This window comes from Myotis brandtii, unplaced genomic scaffold, assembly GCF_000412655.1.
Source record: "Myotis brandtii unplaced genomic scaffold, ASM41265v1 scaffold13, whole genome shotgun sequence".
NCBI lineage: Eukaryota > Metazoa > Chordata > Mammalia > Chiroptera > Vespertilionidae > Myotis > Myotis brandtii.
The window spans coordinates 458,807-481,514 of NW_005354595.1; the positions used below are offsets into that span (position 1 = coordinate 458,807).

General features: G+C 41.8%; 1 protein-coding gene across 1 annotated transcript in view; it reads left to right on the top strand.

Moving 5' to 3' along the window:
* The first annotated feature begins 3,643 nt into the window (after nt 1-3,643).
* The window catches only part of SUSD1 (sushi domain containing 1), a 67,957-nt gene continuing 48,892 nt past the window's right edge, over nt 3,644-22,708 (top strand). The window contains exons 1-5 of the mRNA XM_005859817.2: nt 3,644-3,734; nt 4,368-4,481; nt 6,237-6,392; nt 13,266-13,418; nt 14,307-14,486. Coding sequence (XP_005859879.1) covers nt 3,644-3,734; nt 4,368-4,481; nt 6,237-6,392; nt 13,266-13,418; nt 14,307-14,486 — 694 coding nt within the window. The remainder of the gene's footprint in view (nt 3,735-4,367; nt 4,482-6,236; nt 6,393-13,265; nt 13,419-14,306; nt 14,487-22,708) is intronic.

Sequence of the window (22,708 nt, forward strand, 5' to 3'; positions counted from 1 at the left end):
TAATGATGATAGAGAATCATCGATCGATCAGCTGCCTCCTGCACGCCCTACACCGGAGATCTCGCCCACAATCCAGGCATATGCTCTGACCAGGAATCGAACTGTGATCTCCCGATTCATAGGTTGACGCGCCACCACTGAGCCACGATGGCTGGGGTTGCCCTTTTCCTTTAGGACAAGTTTTTTTTCCCCCCCAAGAGGCTACTTGGTCCTTCAGGCATTTGAACTCAGAGGGCCACCCTACAAGGCTGTGCAGACTGTGCTAATTGTGGCTGAGAAGTCTTTGGTAGCCTAGCATAGTTTGTCTTTTTTTGCCAGTATGGGGAACAAACATTTATTGAGCCAAACAAACCAGGTACTGTCCTTGGAATTACACTTATGCTAAATTATTCTTAATGGGCCTTTAAAACAGGCATCCTGAGGATGAAGTGTCAGAACATTAGAGGGAAAGGACTTCTGGGGCCATTTAACCCAGCTACTCAAATGGGAGCTTGGTAGAAATGCAATATATAGGGCCCCACCCCAGACCAACTGAATCACAGCCTGCAGTTTAACAAGATCCTCAGGTAATTTGAATGCATTTTAAAATCTGAGAAGCCCAAAGCCCTTGTTTTACAGATGAAGAAACTGAGATTCGGGGAGATTAAGTGATTTGCTAAAGGTCACACGTGAATTGGACTCAGGATCCAGTTCCAACTCAAGTCCAGCGCTTTCCTCTATACCTGGCTGCCTTCCTACAGGGCCATATTTTGTTTGTCCGGTTCTATCTATTGAATGAACTTGAACTTAATTAAATTTATTTAAAAATACTTTAGATTCTGTCCTTCACGAATTCAGATGGGACTCTCTTTCATTTGTCTGAATTGGTGGGACTTGTTTCTTAATTTCTTGTGTGTGTTTATTCGGTTCACTCAGCAGTTATACGTAGCAATCATTTTCCACATGATAAAAGGTTCTGGCCCTGGCTGGCGTGATTCAGTGGTTAGAGCATCGACCTGCACAACGGAGGGTCATGGGTTCGATTTCCGGTTAAGGGCACATACCTGGGTTGCAGGCTCGATCCCCGCTCTGGTTGGGGTGCATGCAGGTGGCAACCAATCGATGCGTCTTTCACATTGATGTTTCTCTCTCTCTTCCACTCTCTAAAACTCGATGGAAAAAATATTCTCAGGTGAGGATTAACAAATGGAACTGGATGTATATAAATGCTGCCATCTTTATGACAAGCATACCATATAAGAAAAAAATCAAACATTTTACCATTCTTTGGTTGGTTTTATTAGATGGTGTTTATATCTATTATTGCATTGTATACACACACTGGGGAGAATGTTTGTCACTTTTTGGTAGATCACAACTGGGACCGTGAACTTGACCCAGGATCCATTCTTTTATTTTATTTATTTATTTTTAAATATTTTTATTGATTTCAGAGAGGAAGGGAGAGGGAAAGAGAGATAGAAACATCAATAATGAGAGAGAATCATTGATTGGCTGCCTCCTGCATACCCCTGAATGGAGACCAAGCCCACAACCTAGGCCTAGGCATATGCCTTTGACCAGAATTGAACCCAGGACCTTTCAGTCCTCAGGCCAATGCTCCATCCACTGAGCCAAACCAGCCAGGGCAGGATCCACTATTTTAAAAGTACTTCCAGAATTTTGGTTGCATGTGATGAGAACTGACAGTGTCCCTAAGGAACTGTTTTAAAATATTATGTGTCAAAATGTTTACATATATTTAACCCATATGTAGGAGGCTCATTCTCACTTGGGCTTTGTCTGTTATCCCTGTTTTCAGGAGCTTTTCTGGTCCATTTTCTCCTCATTGTAAAACTACATCTGATGCCTGGGTTGGTGAGGGGGATCTGGGGATCTAGCTACTCCCTAGACATATTTTCACGCAGTTCCTTGAACTTTCAGGCCTCTCCCTTCTGAGGTACTCAGTGACCCTAATTCCTGAGTTTTTCGGGAGTTGCTTTTAGTTCTTCCTCTCTCAGGCAATTCTCATATGTCCACTTCTTCCATCTTCTGAAATATTGTTAATATCCTTCGTCTGCTATCATCTTTCCTCCCAGGGTCCACACCTTCCTAGTCCTTGTTGTCATTTTGTGGGGGTGGGGTTGAGAGTGTATTAAATCTGTGGTATTTAACTGAAAGTCTTTCATTTGTAATTTTAAAAAATGTTTTATGGCCCAGCAGGTGTGGCTCAGTAGTTGAGTGTGAACCTATGAACGAGGAGGTCATGGTTCCATTCCCAGGTTGTGAGCTTGGGGGCATGATTCCCAGTAGGGGGCGTGCCCAAGGCAGCTGATCAATGATTTTCTGTCATCATTGATGTTTCTCTCTCTCTCTCTCTCTCTCTCTCTCTCCCTCTCCCTCTCCCTCTCCCTCTCCCCCTTCCTCTCTCTGAAAACAATAAAAACATATTTTAAAGAAATGTTTTATGTATTTTTGTTATAAGCTCTTTCTGATTCCTAAGTTGGTGCATGCTCTTTTTTACTCCCTCCCCAGTCTTACTTGAGTTTTGACTACTTTACTGGTCTTTATGATGCACTGACTTTTTGGGAAAGATTTTTTTTAAAATGAATTTGAATATATTTTCTAATTTTTAACATCTTTTTTATTTTCACTAAATCCTAACCATCCCCCCATAAACCTCTATTTTGTTTTTTCATCTTTTTTAAGCTTCCTGCATTAAAATTCTAGGGTGTGTGTTTTCCCTGACTGTCTGCTTTGCTTTCTCTCTTTTAAAGCATAAAGACATGTAAAACTCAAATTTTCTAGAGTAGACAACTTTTTATATCTGGTAGTAAACATTTCAATTTTTATATCCTCTTTGTCCCAAGAATTATTTGGGAGAGTGTTCTGTAGTTGCAAGTAGGATTTCTTATGGGGACGCTAGTCTTATGTTTTATTTTGGAGTTTTATGATATTATTACATGGTAGTCAGATAGTAGGACTTCTACAATTTCTACCTTTGACAAATTTGTTGTATTTTCCTTTATGGTCTGGATCTGATAAATTTTTTAAAAAATTCCATGGTTAATTTGGTATTAGTAATAAGTGGTGGTTTGTCTCGTTTCTGTGTTATCTTTTGCTTAAAAAAAAAAGCAAGCAAGCATGGTGAAGAGTATTGAGAAATCTCCCTGTCTCAGTTGGTTTCCTGCCTGGAGCGGCCCGGCCCGAGGGCTAAGTCTTTATTACCAGGGGAGTAATGGGGCCAAGACCGAGATGAAATTCCATGCGCAAGGTTCTCCTTACAGGGCCACTCCTGAAATTACAGACACTGATTGTGCAACACGATAGCTCAGCAGCTTCGGGTAGAAATTCTTGTTTTATCTTGGGCCATGTATCACCATCTGATAGATTTGGATGTTTCAGGAGTTTTAGCCCCAAACAGTTTTGCTGCTTATCTAAGTAACTGGGATCTGGTCATCCTGCTGGGACCCTGCTGTTATCTCACTGGCATTGTAAACACATTCACTTTTTTCCCTGAAAGGAAAATGGATAGGGTAATAGAGAAGGTTTTCTACCCTCCGTTTGCTGTTTGAAGTATAGCAAGTGGGACGATAGGTTCCTCTTTTCAGTTGGTCAATAAAAATAGAATGTTTACACTGTATAAATAAAGACATATGGGCAAATGACGTCATCATTTCATAATTCCAAGCTGGAAGACAGCTCTGGGACCGAGTATAATGACAAATTAACGTGGCTGATGGGAGAATATACAGGTGTTAGGGAAACACAGAGGAAGATACATTTAATTTGCTTCAAGAATGAGGGAATGGGGAAGATGTCAGGGAGAATATGAGGTTTAAGTTGGGTCTTGAATAGGAATAGGTGCTAGGCTGGACAGAGATGGAGGAATAGGCATTTTTTTTTTGTATATATGTGTACAAATGATGAGAAAGAATCATTGATCGGTTGCCTCTGGCATGCCCCACACTGAGGATCGAGCCCGCAACCCCAGATGTGCCCCAACCTCCTGGTTTATAGGTCGATGCTCAACCGCTGAGCCAAGCCAGCTGGGTGGGATAGGCATTCTAATAGAAGTAGGAGTGGATAGCATGTATGGGAAAGTCGGGTCGGTCTTCTCCCCCAGAGAATACCGTGTATGGTTTGGGTTTGGGAAGGGTGAAGTTGGAGGAGCTAGCCTAGAGTCAGGCCGTTAAGAGCCTTGATTGCCAGGTAGAGGAATTTGCACTTTACTCTGTGGGCAATGAGTAGGGAAGGGGTCAGTTCCTTTTTAATTTTGGTATTTAAATTTTGGTTCTCTGTCATAAATGTTTACTACCCAAAATATGATTCGTCTAGAGGAGATGATTGAATTTTTATTTTTCTGAAATATACAATCTGTGATTCAGGTTTAGACATCTGTGCCACGTGCCACGAACATGCCACCTGCAAGGAAAGAGACGGGAAGAAGATGTGTATTTGCAAATATGGATTTGTGGGCAATGGGAGGACTCAGTGTATTGGTAAGTTCTGAATCCTGTGTTAAGTTGAAAAGTTGAAGGAACCAAGAAATAAGATTCTCTAGTGTTAAAGAGTTGATGTCCTTGGTAGGAAAACATTGCTATTTTTTTTTTTTTGCACTGTTTCTGGTACAAGAAGTTTTGACAATTATAATAACTCTTTGTTTTAGTGTTTGGATATATTTCTCTAGTGTTAAAGAGTTGATGTCCTTGGGAGGAAAACATTGCTATTTTTTTTCCCCACTGTTTTTGGTACAAGAAGTTTTGTCAATTATAATAACTCTTTGTTTTAGTGTTTGGATATATCCTGTCTCTAGGGTTTCCAAGGAAGTATCCCTCATTTTAGAGGTCATTGAACTTGAATTTATGGAAACTCTCTGGCCTACTACATATTTGAAATGTGTTTCAGGTCTTGAATTTAACTTAGTAACCTAAGTCAATATTGAGTTTTCTTAATTTCTCTTGTTGTTTTGATATAAAACTACTTATATTAGTATCATGAGAAAAAAACAAAACACAATTGCCTATTAGACTTTTTGGCTAATGGATGAAATACTGTTGCTTTGAGTCTTATGTCGAGCAGAATCCTTCCTCCATATTGTGTGTCGTTATGACCTTTTGGAGTCTTGGGTGACTTAAAAGAACATAAAGACCTTTAAGCTAGACGCACTTGAGATTATTTTTTTACCTCGTGTTATCTACCATGCCATGAGAGTGAGACAACGGCCAGGTTCAAGTCCAATTCAGAGAGAGGCAGCGTTTCACAGCAACTTACAATAGTGAGTGCTACTATAATCACAGTTTCCTCCCAGCAGTCTTGCTACATGCAGTAAAAACATTGATAGTTTTGCCTTGAGGTTGTGGACTGGCAGTGTACACAACTTTGTTGTGATATCTTTGTATCTTTTTTTTCTCCCTAAAGTTCAAAAAGTCATGTTCTACTTCACAGATATGAGCTTTCACAATTACATTGCTTATTTATTTATTTATTTATTTATTTTACCTATTGTCTATGGCTGCTTTCAGGCTCCAAAAGCATGGCTGAACAGTGGTAACCAGGGGCCTGTGACTGGCCCTTTACAGCAAGTTTGCTGACTCCTGGGCCTGAGGGCAGACGGGAGGGAGGGTTACTTTCATTTTGCATTGATGTAAAATTATTGAATTCAAAATGCTCAGGGCAGCTTCTGTGGACTCATCAAGCATCCCACACTCCAGCTCCGCCTCACTGGGCAACGAATACCATTCACATGGGTCGCTGACCATTCGCAGGAGCTGCTCCTGCCACAACAGTAGCCCTGCTCCCGGGTGAGGCTAAAGCGCTCATACCTTTGTGTTTCCTGGTAACTCAGAAGTAACAGTTTTTCCAGTTAATCACTGCACGTAAAATCGTCCCCCTCTGGCTTTCATGAAGAAAGCAAGAAGAATGGCTCAGCTGGGAACCTGGGATTCTGCTGGATATATTTCCCCAGGACTAAGACAAGATCTTTTAGAGTGTAAAAAAGAACGCCCTCCTCCCAATCTTCAAATAAGACGGATTTCGGGATGGGGATGTTGGCTTTCTCTCGTGGTTTCATACATACCTGGCGCGTGACTCTGAGGGGCCCACGTCCTCTAGTCGGAGGAGCACAGTGCCAGGGAAAGAGGCTGGGGAATATGTCCCAGAATATTGAGTCCCGAGTCCACAGCACAGGACAGGGGGGTGTTGAACATGGTATGGACGGATGGCCTTTCCTGGATGTTGTCTCAATGTATCAACAGATAAAAACGAGTGCCAATTTGGGGCCACTGTGGTCTGTGGGAACCACACATCTTGCCACAACACGCTCGGAGGCTTTTATTGCATCTGCCTAGAAGGATATCGAGCCACAAACAACAACAAGACATTCATTCCCAACGACGGCACCTTTTGCAAAGGTACTCAGAAGGGGGCTGTGGCGATGGCAACTGGGTGGTGGCAGGACAGTGTCCAGGATTTGGCGAAGGGAGAGGGCAGGGCCAGGACTGGTGTGATTTAAGGGAGGGACTCTCCTGTAAGAAAATTTGTTTTTGTTTTGTTAATCCTCACCTGAGGATATTTTTTTCCATTGATTTTTAGAGAGAGTGGAAGGGAGGGAGGAATAGAGAGAGAGAGACATTGATTGGTTGCTTCCCGCATGCGGCCCAAGTGGGGCCAGGGATTGAACCTGCAGCCCAGGTACGTGACCTTGACTGGGAATCAAACCTGAGACCCTTCAATGTGCAGGATGGCCCCCGAGCAATACCAGACAGGGCATAGGAGTGAGATTTGGACATGGCCTGAGTATTAGTTCGTATTAGAGAATTATTGTTAATTTTATTAGATGGGATAACAGTGGCATTTAGGATAATATTCTTATTTGGGGAGACACATGCTAAAGTATCTGGGATATTATTATGAAGTACCTCGTGTTATTAGATCTGTAAGGTACTTTAAATGTAAATAATTGTTCATTTTTGGGGGTGTGGGTCTATGGGAGTTCAGTGTAATCTTCCTTTAACTTTTTAAAATATATTTTTATTGATTTCACAGAAAAAAGGAGATAGAGAGAGAGATAGAAGCATCAATGATGAGAGAGAATCATTGATTGGATGCCTCCGGCACACCCCACACTAGGGATCAAGACTGCAACCCAGGCATGTGCCTTGACTGGGAATTGAACCGTGACTTCTTGATTCATAGGTTGATGCTCAACCACTGAGCCATGTCTCCGGGCAGTAATGTTCCTTTTCTTGTTCTGTGTGTTTGAACATTTTCATAATAAATAACAAGGAGGGGCCCTCAGAGATGGTGTGTCATCTGCAGGTGCCTGTAACCCCAGACGGGCTGTTTGTTCTTGGGGTGACTCTGGCATGTACCAGCTTGTGCACATGGTCCCCTAAGGTCCCAGGGGCTGGGCACCGTGATGCTGGCTCCCGGGAGGTCAGAGTGCTGCTCCCATTAGGGCTGTGGACCCACCTCCCACCGGAATAAGTGAGGAGTGAAACTTTTGGAACCTCCGTAGCTTAGGGGTCAGTTTTCTGGGCATATGTTGGTCGAATACAATGGGGTGGGCAAAATCCTCCTAATTTTCAGTGGCCCCTGTATTATCTGACCTCTATTTACAGCCTGCCATGATAGTATAGCTCTTTGGTTTTCTTAGAAAATCTTTGAATAGTAATGAAGAGAAAAGGCAGGAAGAGACTGCTGATTCTAAGATGGGTTTGTACAGACCTAATGACTGCTTAAAAGCTTTATTATTTAAAGGTTTCCAGGGAAAAGAAAGGGAGAGGAGAACATGGCTTCTTACTCACCAAGAACCACAGGTTCCGATGCTCTGATGCATTCTCCCTCTTGACCTGTACCGAGGTAAAGATCCCTCCAAGGGTCCATTTGATCTATTCTTGACACAAATGAGCACATTCCTTCAGAAAAGACATCTGATAATATCCTGTTGTTTTAGGTAGCAAATTCCCTGCCACATGATTGCAGAAGCCCAGTGTTGCAGGATTAAATTAGGTGGGTTTAAAAAAATTAGGTACCAATTGCCCTAGCCGGATTGGCTCAGTAGATAGAGCATTGGCCCGCAGACTGAAAGGTCCCGGGTTCAATTCTGGTGAAGGGCACATGCCCGGGTTTGGGCTCGATCCCCAGTGTGGGGCATGCAGGAGGCAGCCGATCAGTAGTTCTCTCTCATCATTGATGTTTCTATCTCTCTCTCCCTCTCCCTTTTTCTCTGAAATCAATAAAAAAATATATTTTTAAAAAAATGGTCTCTGGAGCCAGATATCTGGCTTCCCACTACTTACCTTCCTGACTTACAGTAAGTCCAGTTATTCAACTTCAGGTGCTTCATCTGTAAAATGGGGGTAACAATAGCATCTGCCTCACCAGGTTATTTTGAAGACTAAATAAGACGGAAGTAATCAGTAATAAATAATGAGTTTAGAACAATGCCTGGTATGTGTAAGATGACATGCAGGAATAGTTATTAACAGTCATAATGATTATTTTTTAATATGTCTTTACTGACTTCAGAGAGAGGGAGAGGGAGAGAGAGAGAAACATCAGTGATGAGAGAGAATCATTGATCGGCTGCCTCCTGCATGCTCCCTTCTGGGGCTCAAGCTCACAACCTGGGCATATGCCCTGACTGGGAATCAAACCATGACCTCCTGGTTCATGGGTCAATGCTTAACCACTGAGCCACACCAGCTGGGCATAATGATTATTGTTATGAGGTTGTTGAATGACTGTACACAAAGTAAACTGACTAATGACTGTAGTGACTTCTATTCGGCGCTGATCAGTACCGAGGAACTCCAAGTATTTTCCATACCACGACTGCTTAGCCACATTTTTGCTCTGTAGTTATTTGTACTGTTTATTTTTAGAACTCGACTAAAAAAATAAAAAAGACAACCATTGATTCCCACTATCTATTGAGGAGTCTAGAGCTGGAAAATGATTTCTGTGACAACGCTATACATATATACTTTACAAATTCCTCCATGGGATAAAAAAAAAACCTTGATAAGCTAAAATGATGGATCAAATCTAGAAACATATGTTGTATTCTTCAGTGTTGAAATCATCTCTAAAGTTTGTCCTAGATTGAGATTGAACTTATTTTATGTTATTTATTTTTTAAAAATGTTCTTATTGATTTTAGAGAGAGAAAAGAAGGGAGAGGGAAAGAGAGAGAAACATTAATGTGAGAGAGAAACATCGATCGATTGCCTCCCGTATGCACCTCATCCGGGGACCACACCAAAACCTGGCATATGCCCTAACTGGGAATCCAACTGGCGACCTTTTGGTGCACGGATGACACTCAACCAACTGAGGCCAGGGCTATTTTATGGTATTTTTATTTTGGGAATCCTTTCTTAACAATTGCCAAAAGTATCATGATTTTATTATCAACAATTATTGAACCCTAAGTTTTACTTGTTTCATTTCTCAGTACTCCTTGTTGTGTTTTATTCTGTCTTTCTCTTTCTTGACATTGTTTATTCTGATGTTTTTTTGCTGGCTCCAGTATTTTCTCAAAATCTTTTCCAGAAAAGAAATGTCAGTGCGGATACCTGGTATCACTCATGGTCTGAAAGGTCATTCCTTTGTTTAAATACAGCATGATGTTTTGCTCCATTTTTCTTAGAACTCTGTAACATTACTCCTTTGCTATCTAGCATTTAGTGTTTCAGACAAGAAGTCCTAGGTCAGATGGGCTCTCTTTTCCCTATATATTACCGTTCCTTTCCCTCGGGGGGTTACACATTCTTCCCTTATTCTATGAAATTCAGAATTACTTTCATTTTTTTAACATTCAGACCTGTCAGTTGTAAAAGCTATTTGGATTTGAATACACAAACTGAGGATTTTTAAAAATATTCTTATACATTTACTCCATTCTCTTCTGCAATTCCTCTTAAATGAATACTGATGGTTGCCAAGTGGAATGGGGTGGGAGGGGAGATGGTAAAAAGGAATGCAGAATAGTATAAAAAGTATAATCTAAAAAGTTAAACGGATATTAAGTATTTTAGATTCATCTTCATGTTTTTTTTGTTCTGTACTCTGTCTCACATAATTTATTTTTCTATGTGTTTTTGGAGAATTCCTCAAGTTGGAATTTGCACATTTATTTTTCAGCGTTGACTGAGCTATTATTCAATGCCTCCATTGATTGAGTTTTTATTTTTGGCATTGATATTTTGTTTTTAATTTTCAAAACCTCATTGTTTTTTATTGACACAGTTTCTTCTTAATCTTGTTTGGACTTCTGCATCTCTTAATTATCTATTACTACATAATTCTAGTCTCCTGACTCCCAAATTTAGTGGCTTAAAACAGCAATTTATTATTTCTCACAATTCCATGGCTAGGTAGTTTTATCACTTGTGTAGATACATTCAGCTGGTGGCTGGCCTAAGCTGGTAGGTAAGAGAAGGCCTCTCACACGTCTAGGGCCTTCGTGCTGATGGTCAGTTCTCCTCTATGTGGCCCTCTCTTCATATGGTGTCTCATCCTAGGGCCTCTCTGAGTGGGCTCCAAGTATAATAGCCTGGATTTCCTAACAGCATGGCCACTGGATTCTAAGAGAGAAAGAGAAAGCTGCCAGGTGTCTTCAGAGTTAGGTCCAGAGCAGGCACAATGTTACTTCTGCCCTGTCCTATTGGCCAAAGCAAGTCCCAAGGCCAGCCCAAGGGAGCCACACACTCTTGATGGGAGGAGTGGCATGCGAGAAAGGGAGAAGCAGAATTGTTGCCAGCCATCTTTGAAGACAATCTCCCACAAACAGTTCCCTAAAGTTTGAAGCACTAAATGTGTAGGTTGATCTGAATTGGTAGTTTTTCCCTGAAATCTATATAATTTTATTAACCAATGTCACCCCAGTAAATTCAATAATAATAATAATAATCTACACTAATAAAAGACAAAGATGCTAATTGACCATACCTTTGCCACCATCCAATCAGAAGAGTATGTAAATTAACCCAACAAAGATGGCCGTTAAATTTGCATACTGCAGGTGGGGCGGGCAGCGCCAGACGCCGCCCGCGGGATCCGGGCCGCAGATCGGGGACCGGGGAGGTGGGGCAGGCAGCGCCAGATGCTACCTGGGGAGGCGGAGCTGGTGATTGCCCTGGCCAGAAGCCTGAGGCCTGGACAGGAGCGGAGCCGGTGATCACACAGGGCTGGGGGTCCCCTGCCCAGGCCTAACGCCTGGTTTAAGGCCTTAGGCCTGGGCAGGGGCAGAGCCGGGGATCGGTGTGAACTACAGAGGAAACACCTTTTTGACGCTCATTGGCTAAGCTCCCTGTATGCCACTGGTAATATTCTTAGTAACTTGGGTAATAAGAATCTAAGAAGGTGATGTAGGGTTTTTCCACCTCACTCCTGGAGGAAAAAAACGAAGGTCTGCTGCTGGAGGGGCTAAGAAATGTCATAGCCTGCCCTAGCCGGTTTGGCTCAGTGGATAGAGCCTCGGCCTGCCGACCGCAGGGTCCGGGTTCGATTCTGGTCAAGGCCATGTACCTAGGTTGCAGGCTCCTCCCTGGCTGGGGCCCAAGTCAGGGCCCATGCAGGAGGCAACCAATCGAAGTGTCCCTCTCACATTGATGTTTCTCTCCGTCTTTCCCTCTCTCTTCCATGCTCTCTAAAAATCAATGGAAAAATATCCTCAGGTGAGGATAAAAAAAAAAAGAAAGAAATGCCATATCATATGAAAGAGACATCTTGAAAATGCCTAAAGAAAGTTGTCATTTTTTTGTGATGAAGGGACTGGAGTTCATGTTGATGAAAACACCTTGGCAGCTGCGGTGGCCAGCAGTGGCGGCAGCAGCAGGGTGATGGGGGCGGCGCCTTCCCGTCACTTACTGATGGCTTAGGCTGGGAGCGGGCCTAAGCCATCAGTAGGACATCCCCTGAGGAAGTTGTCATTTTTTCATGATGAAGGGACTGGAGTCTGTGTTGATGAAAACACCTTGGTGGCCGCGGTGACTGGCAGTGGCTGCAGCAGCGGGGTGATGGGGCTGATGCCTTCCCCTGATCAGCCCGGTTGCCTCCCACAAAGGGAGGCCAGACTGCGGCTTAGGCCTGCTCCCCAAGGGGAGCAGGGAGCAGGCCTAAGCTGTCAGTAGGACATCCCCTGAGGGCTCCCAGTATGTGAGAGGGGGCAGGCTGGGCTGAGGGACCACCCTCCCTCCCAGTGCATGAATTTCGTGCACCGGGCCCCTAGTAATAGTAATAATAAACATTGGTAGCTTGTATGGGCTCCTTCAGCAATTGAGTGAATTGCTGGTTCCCAAACAATGATCCGTGAGTGATGAGGTATTCATTGGTCTAAGACCAAAGAACAAACAAAGAAAAAGGAGAATATAGTGAATTTCAGTAAAATCACAAACAGATTTAAAAGAATTTTGAGATTATTTTCTTCCTTCTTTTATGAAATTATGCTGTTCATAGTTGTTTTTTTTTGGAAAAAAATGTATTTCTGTCAAAATTACTGTATGTTTTTCTTACCCCTGTACTTGCTACTTCTCATAATCCTTAGTCAGGGGGAGTCTGCCAAGAAGCCTGTCTTACCCTTCTCGAAGCCTGTTTTAAGGCCCCGTCATCTTGGTAAAATTAGTGAGATCTTTCTGAAGTATCCCCTTACTATCTGTCTTGGTATCCGATGTTCATTTTTGAAAGCATTTTTCACTCTTGTCTAAATTGTTCTGTATTTGGAGTTCTTTAGATATTTTTAGTATGAGATTAAGGCCATTCTTATTTTATAGTAACTGAATTTTTAAATCCTCACCTGAGGATATGTTTTTATTGATTTGAGAGAGAGGAAGGAAGAGAGAGAAAGAGAGAAACACCTACGTGGGAAACATCGATGGGTTGCCTCCCCTACTTGCCCTGACCAGGAATCAAACACACCACCTTTTGATGTACAGGAGGACGCTCCAACCAACGGAGCCACCCAGCCAGGGCTGACATTTATTCACATGCTCTTTTTTTGTTCATTTGATTTGGTGTCAGAAAATTGGTGATGGCTGTTGGTTTTTATAAAGCCGCAGAACAAGGTCACAAGTACTTCTGAGCACCTCTTAGTGAAGGATGTCTGAGAAGACCCCGTAAAAAGTAAAATAAAATTCATGATACTATTGCACACAAATGCGTCCATTTGTAAGCATAGACTGAGAATGTGAGAAATGGTTGTCACAATGTCATCCCCCCTCCCTCATTTTTTCTTTTTTTTCTGTTTTTCTCTCCCTCTTCTCTTTGGGATGGGTCTCAAGACATAGATGAGTGTGAGGTGTCCGGCCTGTGTGGGCAAGGGGGACGGTGTGTGAACACTCATGGGAGCTTCGAATGCTACTGTATGGATGGGTACTTGCCAGAGAGTGGCCCCGAGCCTTTCCACCCGACCAGAGATGCCACGTCATGCACAGGTGGGTTTCTGCTGAAGAATGCAAGATCGGAAAGTGCATTCCTGTTGGTGGTGACTTTCTGCAGCCCTCACCTCTGTCTGTGCGTCTCTGTTGGGGAGGTAGGTGGAGATTATTAGTTACTTTGCACATTTATACAACCTATGAAATAAGCAAGTAACAACCTAATCAAGGTAGAAGGGGCTATGTTAAAAAGCTAAAATTAGTAAACTTTGGGGATTTGTAGCAGTTAGTAGATATTTTGATGGCAACCATTACGTTAGCTTGTAAAACACGGCTGATCTGGTAGGGACCAGCATCTCAAAAGTGACCCTGAAAATGATAAAGGCATATATATCATAAGGTGTTTTGCAATTTAAAATTTTCACTTCATTGGACTAGGATTCTCTTTATTTTTATTTTTTATTTTTTTTATATATTTTATTGATTTTTTGCAGAGAGGAAGGGAGAGGGACAGAGAATCAGAAACATCAATGAGAGAGAAACACCGATTAGCTGCCTCCTACACACCCCCTACTGGGGATGTGCCCGCAACCAAGGCACATGCCCTTGACCGGAATCGAACCCGGGACCCTTCAGTCCCCCGGCCGACGCTCTATCCACTGAGCCAAACCGATCAGGGCAAGGATTCTCTTTAGTTAGTATGAGTTAGTGAAGGTTGATTGCCGAATTCGTTCCACTTTGTGCAGGTATAGATGCTATTCCCTATGGCGGGTCAGAAGATTGAAGAGAGATAATCATTGGAGACATGCCCAAAAGTCACGTGGAAATGAACCAGCCTATTTAACCTGAGGCTGGGGTCTGTGTGTGTAGGGAGGGGGAATGGGGTAGAGGTAGAGATGAATTTTGAAAATTCACATAATAATGCATTTGACATTAATTCATTTGCAGAAATAGACTGTGGCACTCCTCCTGAGGTCCCAGATGCCTATATTATAGGAAATTATACCTCTGGGCCTGGCAGCCAGGTTCGTTATGCTTGCAAAGAAGGGTTTTTCAGTGGCCCGGAAGATATAGTTTCAAGCTGCACAGCCTTGGGCACATGGGAGTCCCCCAAATTAAATTGCCAAGGTGAGTTTTCAAAAGGTTCAGGTTCACGGCTTATACCATGTTGAGATTTTCATAGTTCTCTCTTAAATTTCTCCTTGGGGTGGTGAATGAATTGAATAAACCCAATAATTCCTTTTTTTCCCTAATAGGTTTTCAGTTAATTCTCTTTGATTTTCCAGGAATAGTATCCTCTTTCATCTGCAAATAATGATAATTCCATCTTTTATTTTTCAACTTTTAAAAAAGTTATGTTTCTCGTGGGTTTGTCGGTCAAGGGCACATACCTCGATCCCTGGCCCAGGTTGGGTGCAAATGGGAGGCAACTAATTGATGTTGTGTCTCTCTCACATCGATGTTTCTCTCTCTCCATCTCTCTTCCCTCCCCTCCATTATCTCTCTCTCTCTCTCTCTCTCTCTCTCTCTATATAAATTTGCACTGGGGGTGGGTGGGTCCTGGATGATTTTTATATCTTATGTACTTTCTGTATTGAAGGAATTTTTAACATATAACAAAGCCCAGTTTTCATTGAATTTATTGCATAACTAAGTAACTTCAGTGACATGCTTGGCTGAGTTAATCCTTTTGCTACTCTGATTTGTGATTTCAGGCTCTAAACACATTTTAATAGTTAATTATCATCCTGAGGTGTAAGAAATTCTAAAAGTATATTTTAGCTCTACCATCTTTCAATAAATCAATTAAAATGCAGAACTTAGATTAAAATGTGTCATAATGCATTTCAAAGAACTCCCTAAGGATTTATACAGGAAACCCCATCTGAAACAATTTGTATTACTTTGGAAATTGGATTTCCATCTGGATTATTGGACTGAGGATACAGAAGGTTAGAGCGTGCTTGTTATATTCCTCTGAGAACTGTTATTTAGAAGATCTTCACTTCTTTCCCTCCTCTAATAACTGCTCTCTGCCTGCTGACACCCTCCTCCGCCTCCCCCCTGTCACCACATGGCGGAGGCTTCTCAGAGCCGTGCCTACCCCTCTCTAAGCCCACCCCTTCTTACTTATCTTCAGTCTGCGTGGGGCCTCCAGAATCTGGGCCATGTGTCAGCCAGCACTGTAATTTTAGCTCAGAGTTATAAAGCCACAGGAATTGGGAATTCCACTAAGAACACAAGCTGACTGTGAACTTGGGTGCTGCGGAGGAGCAGGTACTTGTGAAGGGAGCAGCTGTGATTACAGATGGCAGCGTTTGTGTCCCAGAACAGGCTTCCCCGACAGAGAAGGTACAGTTGGTGGACCTGTTGTTCATGTTCTTCCGGGTTCCTGTGTCCCCCGGTGGCAATGCTGTCTTGGTAGGGGGGCCTGTGACATGGGTCCCCCATCCCAGTGGGCCTCAGAGCTGGAAGTGAGGATGACAGGCCCTTGTGGTCCCCTCTTCTTTTAAAAAAAAAACACCATATTTTTATTTATTTTAGAGAGGAAGGAAGAGAGAGAGAGAGATGAAAACATCAATGATGAGAGAGAATCATTGATTGACTGCCTCCTGAGTGCCCCCTACTGGGGATTGAGCCTGCAATCCTGGCATGTGCCCTAACTGGGAATCAAACCGTGACCTCCTGGTTCATAGGTTGACACTCAGCCACTGAGCCACACCGGCTGGGCTGTGGTCTCCTGACGTAGGTAGGACTTGATGGAAATATGTGGCTGAAAGGATAGTATTTCTACCTTGCACTCCCTACATTTTGTTATAGTTACTACTTTTTTAATTTTCAGAAAAGATGCAAGTTGTGGGTGGCAGCTTAAAGAATGTAGGTTTCTAAAAAAAAAATCAACCAAGCCAGGAGCAAGGTGAGGGAATCACTTGGACCATGTTATCATCAACAACAAAATGGAGTCTGGGTCTCATGTTATATGCGATAGATCCTGTGACTGAGAAAGTCCGGAGTCTGGGAGGAGAGAAGACAGCTACGCCACCGTGATAGCCAGGTGCACACCTAAATTTATGTGAGGAGAATAGGCAAAGACTAAGTTCCCATGGGGGCATGGGTGGTTCCAGGGAGGCAGGGGTGTTAGTGCTCTTCCCTTTGAGGTGTTTGCTTCCTGTGTAAGAGCCCTTTGAGGAAGGTGGTTTGCAGTGTGGGCACACAGTGAGAGGGGACATCTATCATCCAGACGTGCCCCCTATCTTATGGGCCACATCTTCCTTTCGAGCTGGGAATTCTTACTGAACAGTCCTTTTAAGAATCCACTTTGAGGCTTGCCCACTCCAGCCCATTCCCCAGGAATGCACCTCTTGAAACATAAATTGAATGATCCTCTCTCCTTGCTTAAAACTCTTCTAAAAACATGGGAATGGTCACTTTATTTAGAATAAAATCCAAGCTCCTATCTATGGCCTCAGAACCCAACAGGGGTTTGGCCTTTTGTCTTTTCTGCAGTTACATCTCCTGTCACCCTTTCCCAGCCAACATGCCGGACTCTGACTAGCTTCAGGGCCTTTGCACATGCTCCTCCTCTACTTGACATACCAACCTCCTTACATTTCTTAATTGTAGTAAAATACATGTAATATAAAACTTGAACCATTTGTAAGTGTACAATTCAGTGGCATTCTATGATGTCAGTGGTTACTTCTCCACTTTCGTTTCTGATTTTATTTATTTGGGCCCTCTCTCTTTGTTTCTTGATGAGTCTGGCTAATGGTTTAATTTTGCTTATCCTTTCAAAGAACCAGCTTTTGGTTTCCTTGCTTTTTTGTATTGTTTTTTTAGTCTCTATGTTATTTATTTCTGCTCTAATCCTTATTGTCTCCTTCCTTCTACTTTGGGCTTTTCTTATTGTTCTCTTTCTAGTTTTCTAAGTTGTAGGGTTAAATGGTTTATTGTTGCTTTTTCTTGTTTTTTGAGGTATGCCTGTAGTGCTATGAACTTCCCTCTCAAGACTGCTTTTGCTGTGTTCCAGAGATTTGGGGTTGTTGTGTGTTCATTTTCATTTGTTTCCAGGAAGTTTTTTTATTTCTTTCTTGATCTCATTAGTAACCTATTCATTGTTCAATAAACATGCTATTTAGCCTCCAGTTTTTTAATGTTTTGGGTGTTTTTGCTGTATTTGATTTCTAATTGCATTCCACTGTGATCTGAGAAGATGCTTGATATGATTTCAATCTTCTTGAACTTGTAGAGACTTGTTTTGTGTCCTAACATGTGGTCTATCTTTGTGAATGATCCATGTGCACTTGAGAAGAATGTATAGTCTGCTTTTTTGGGTGAAATGTTCTATAAATGCCAATTAAACCTTCTGATCCAGTATGTCCTTTAGAGTCACTGTTTCCTTGTTTGTGGATGCATCCTGAATCCCCCTCAAAAGGTGGCGCAGACAAAGGCAGATACTGTGGTATTGACTCTTGCACTGCAGCCCCAATTTATCCTGTGGCAGTTCAATTCCTGTCAAGGGCACGAACCTCAAGTTGAAGGCTTGATCCCTGGCCCCATTTGGGGCACAGGTTGGGCCATGTGCGGGAGGCAACCAATCGATGTGTCTCTCTCATCAGTGTTTCTCTTCTTCTGTCTTCATCCCCCTCCTTTCCACTCTGTCTACAAGTCAATGGAAAAAATATTCTTGGGTGAGGATTAACAAAAATAAAATAAATTTCAAGATCTTTCTGAAACTTCCTATCATAAAGTGGGAAGGTCAACAATTCTTCAGCTTTCACTTTACCTAATATATTGGTTTTTGATTCAAATAGTCTATTTACAACTGGAACATTAAAATGAAGAATTTTAATGATTTTTTTTAAAAAGAAGGTTCATATGCAGCTCACAGTATCAAACCCCATTGTTACTTCTACAGAAGCAAGATCCTTACAAGAGAAGTGCTCATAAACTCTTTTTTTCTCTTTCTAGCACCCATGCTTTTACCTATGATAACCTCCTCTGCAGTTTCTGAAGGGTTTAGATTCTAGCTATTTCCATACTAGATACTATTTGTTGACAATGAATGTTATGTGTAATGGGATTACACATAACATTCATTGTCAACAAATAGTATCTAGTATGGAAATAGCTTTTGTTTTTCTCCAAATGAGCTTTCTCTATCTGAAGGAAATGTATTGTTAGTCAAGGCTAAGTTTGTGGAAGACTTTAGAACACAGAGTACATCAAAAAATATTTTTTTCTTTCACAGCCCAAGGCAAATGGGCTTTTTTGGTGCTAATGAGCTCATTAGCTTAGTGTCAGCAGTTAATAAGCTACTCTGGAGGATCTGCTTTGTGGCATACTGAAACCCTCCCATTTTCCTTTGATGGTTATGATAACATTTGCTAAGTTCAAGTTGCCACAGATCGAGACATTAGATGTCAGCCCCCAACATCGATGATATATGTAATTTAGTGCCCAAGTGATCCCAGAATGAGGGTCAAACTACATTTGGCCACATTTGGAACATGCCATAAAATGCATGAAACTGTGTCATAAAGTTACACTTTGACCCATTCTTTAGCATATTTTTTACATATAAATATCACAGAGATTAATGTTCATAATATTAATTACTCACATGAATACAGGAGATATGGAAAAATATTGGATATAGACACAGCCCACAAAGAGCTTACCATTAAGAGGAGGAGAGAAAATTTTTACAAATGAAATAAATGAAGAAAGTATAGGGTATAAGTGCTGAATTATCGGATCCAGGGGATGAATATAGATCCTCGTGTAATTGGCCTGTCACCCTTACAACCTACCACATTATACTAATTTCCAGGTGTTACATAAAGCTTCTGATTTGAGAAGGTTAGAGACTTCCTTCTATTATTGCTGGGCAAAGAAGACAACTGACTTTAATGGGATTTTCTTCCGTTTTCATCCTTGTTTCTGTTCCTTTGCCAAAGCTTTTCATCTAGTAGTTTATTTGTCAGGGATGGTTGTGTGTGTTTTTCAGTCAAGATCAGTATGTGGAATAGGTCTATCGTTCATTTCCCCAGCAGTTGGCGAAATGCCTGCCTCAATTTATAGACCTTATCGGTCTCTTTTTCCTTTCCTTTCTCAGCGTGGTCTTTATTGGTCTCTAAAGCAGTCTTGGTTAAAGCCTTTTATTACTCTGTGTGCTCTGTCATCAGCCACCTTATTGCGCTGACTGTGTGATAAGCAGCAGGCACTGTGGGTGATGTTGGTGATACAGTGAGTCATTGATTAGATGCCAGATTTCCTTCTGGAATATCTTCTCGGGTAGAGTAGTAAAGCTAGCCATGTGGGTAAACATTTTCACCTTCGAGATATGAAATAAAGTTACAATATAAATGTGATCCTTCAAACTGACACAGCACATCCCCTCTTCCCCACCCCAGGGAGACCTGTTTTGAAGTCAGTCATTTGAATAAAATCACAGATAATAGGATAGTAAGATATATTCCCAGCCATGTTCATAATTAGTGGACTGTATTCCTGATGCAGTTCCAAACGTTGCTTAATAATATAATTAGCCAGACAAACGTGTGCTTTAATGAACATATATGCAGCACAAGATTTGTGCTGCTTATTATTTTCTTTCCTTTGGATAGAAACTGTTTTTTATTATTATTTTATTGTTATTCTTTTTGTTAAACCTCATCTGAGGATATTTTTTCCATTGATTTTACAGAGAGTGGAAAGGGGGTGGGGGAGAGAGAAGCATCCATGTGAGAGAGACACATTGATTGGTTGCCTTCTGCACCTGACTGGGGCCAAGGATTGAACCTGCAACCCAGGTACATGCCCTTAACTGGGAATCGAACCTGTGACCCTTTGGTGCATAGGCTGGTGCTCTAATCACTGAACCACAACTGCAGGGCTCAAAACTCTATTTAAGTGATGTATTTCCTTGTGAGGGTGAGAGCTCTGGGGTTTTCATGTAGAACTATATTTTCATTACCTATTGCAGTCTTATTGGATTGATTTTTGATTATTTCTTAATAGGAGCCACCTGCTTTCTCATATCTTTTGTTCTGAGTAGAAGTGGCAGTGTCTGCCATCTCTCTTAAGGGGGGTGGGGAGTTTGACAATATCTGTGGCAGGGTTATGTTCCAGGCCAAACACAGGCCACACCCCATACTATGGGGTTAAACATCAGTACCAAGAAAGCTTCAGGGGGTCACACAACTGCAGAGGAAGTCTATTTCCAGCAGCTCTTTTGCTCTGGGAGAATTCTTAGAGACAAGATTGGGCAGAGGGAGTTGTCACAGACTGATTCAAATATTCCTTCATGCAGCCTTTTCCCCCGAGGTATCAGCTCACCTGCAAGATAGTCCCAGTCAGGGCCTAGAGTGGGCCCCTTCACTGTGAGGCTGCCCAGATTGAATGGATCTGAACTTTGGGGTCACGCAAACCTTGGTTTGGACACGGCTCTATCTTTTATTAGGGGTGTGGCTTTTGACTGTGACTTAAGCTGTTAGGATCTCTATTTTCATATCTATAAACTACATGAAAAAAATAAAAACCACATCTACCTTGCAGGGTTTTCTGTGAGGAATAAGTAAGATAGTATGTATCTAATAAACTACCCGAGTTCAGTAGGATTTCAGTGAATGCTATTTATTTGTTTGTTTGTTTGTTTTTGTTACTTCCCACCCAAGGATATATTTTTCTATTGATTTTTAGAGGGAGTGGAAGGGAAGGGGAGAAGGGGATATATAGAGAAACATTGGTATGAAAGAGACACATCGATTGGTTGCCTCCTGCATGTGCCCTGACCAGGGCCAGGAATTGAGCCTGCAACCTAGTACATGCCCTTGACTGAAATCGAACCAGGGACCCTTCAGTCCATGGGCCGGCGCTCTAGCCACTGAACCAAAATCATAGATTGGCTGCCTCCTACAAGTCCCCCACTGGGGATCAAGCCCACAACCCGGCATTGAACCTGGGACCTTTCAGTTCGCAGGCCGACGCTGTCCACTAAGCCAAACTGGCTAGGGTTTACCTTCTGCACTCTTACCCCTTTAGTATCTGTGCTTCTCCCCTAATCCAACTATCTGTCACTGAGTTCCCTCCCAAACATCTCCAATGTGCTGTTTAGAATTCCAGCTTCAAGGCCAATAAACCTGCATAAACCTATACCCTCAATGTCTTCACTGATGCTCCACCTATTTCCTGGTGTAACTGAACCCTGGCTTAAACTAGAAGATGTTTTAGATGTCAACAATGACTGGGCAGTCTTATGAAACATTAACCACCTGTTCTGTTGGTTGCTCATTTACACACAAATATACTCATGTCTTGGAATGTTTTGGGCCAATAAGTGTCTAAAGGCTTGATGCTGGGAAAACATGATGAGGGCCAGGAGGTCTTGTGTTTGGTAAACACCTATGAAAAGGACACAAATCTCTGTGAGCAGACATGGGACTTGAGAGGTAGATAGGGTTGGAGGATTTGTGAAATGACCACCTCATTCTGGTGCCATAACTGCTGATGATTTGATTTGAATCTGCACTGACCAGAGACTAACTCTTTTTAAAGAAACCTCAGAGCCAGGTGACTGGACAGGTGGGTTGAGCTGTTGTATTAAGCGTTTTGAGATAACTCCAATGACAAAAGGTGAGAGAGGCCTCCCTCAAGGAAATAACTCTGGGGTTTTGCATCCATATGAGATGGAGAAGAGTGCAATTCCATTAAATCCACCAATTCTGTGTCAGAAGCTCATTTGAGAGTAGCCACCTATTTCTAAGGCTAAGAATAGTTGATGAGGAGTTGGAAACAGATCGTATCTTTTTCTCTATTTTGAATGCTTTATCTCAATGAATGGACTGATGTTTTAAAAACCTAGATATTAGGAGTGCTTGATTTTCTTGTCTTTCTGCAGATGGGGAGAAAACTAAAAATCAGAATGAATGCCAAATGTCATATTTTTCTTTCTTTCTGTATTTAGGTATAGCTAGGACTATTGGTTACCTTTGTAATTATTATGACCATTTTATTTTGTATTTTATATTTATTATGTTTTCTTGAATAAAAGTGTATCTATGAGCTCCTCACTACAACATGAGAAATGTAGCATGTTTTATTTCTTCCCTTCCCCGCCCTGCTCAGATTTTGTTCAAATAATTTGGAATTTCATTTTCAAATTATTAATTTTTTTTACATTGTTAGCTTTGAATTTTTTTTTTCAGAAAAGATACACATGGATTTTTTTTTCTAATTGTAGATTATCTAAACATGACTTTTTTTTACTCTTATGTTAAGTAGCATTTGGCTGGGTCTAAAATGGTAATGTTCTTTTCCTATAAATATTTCCCCTATTTGCTTTAAAA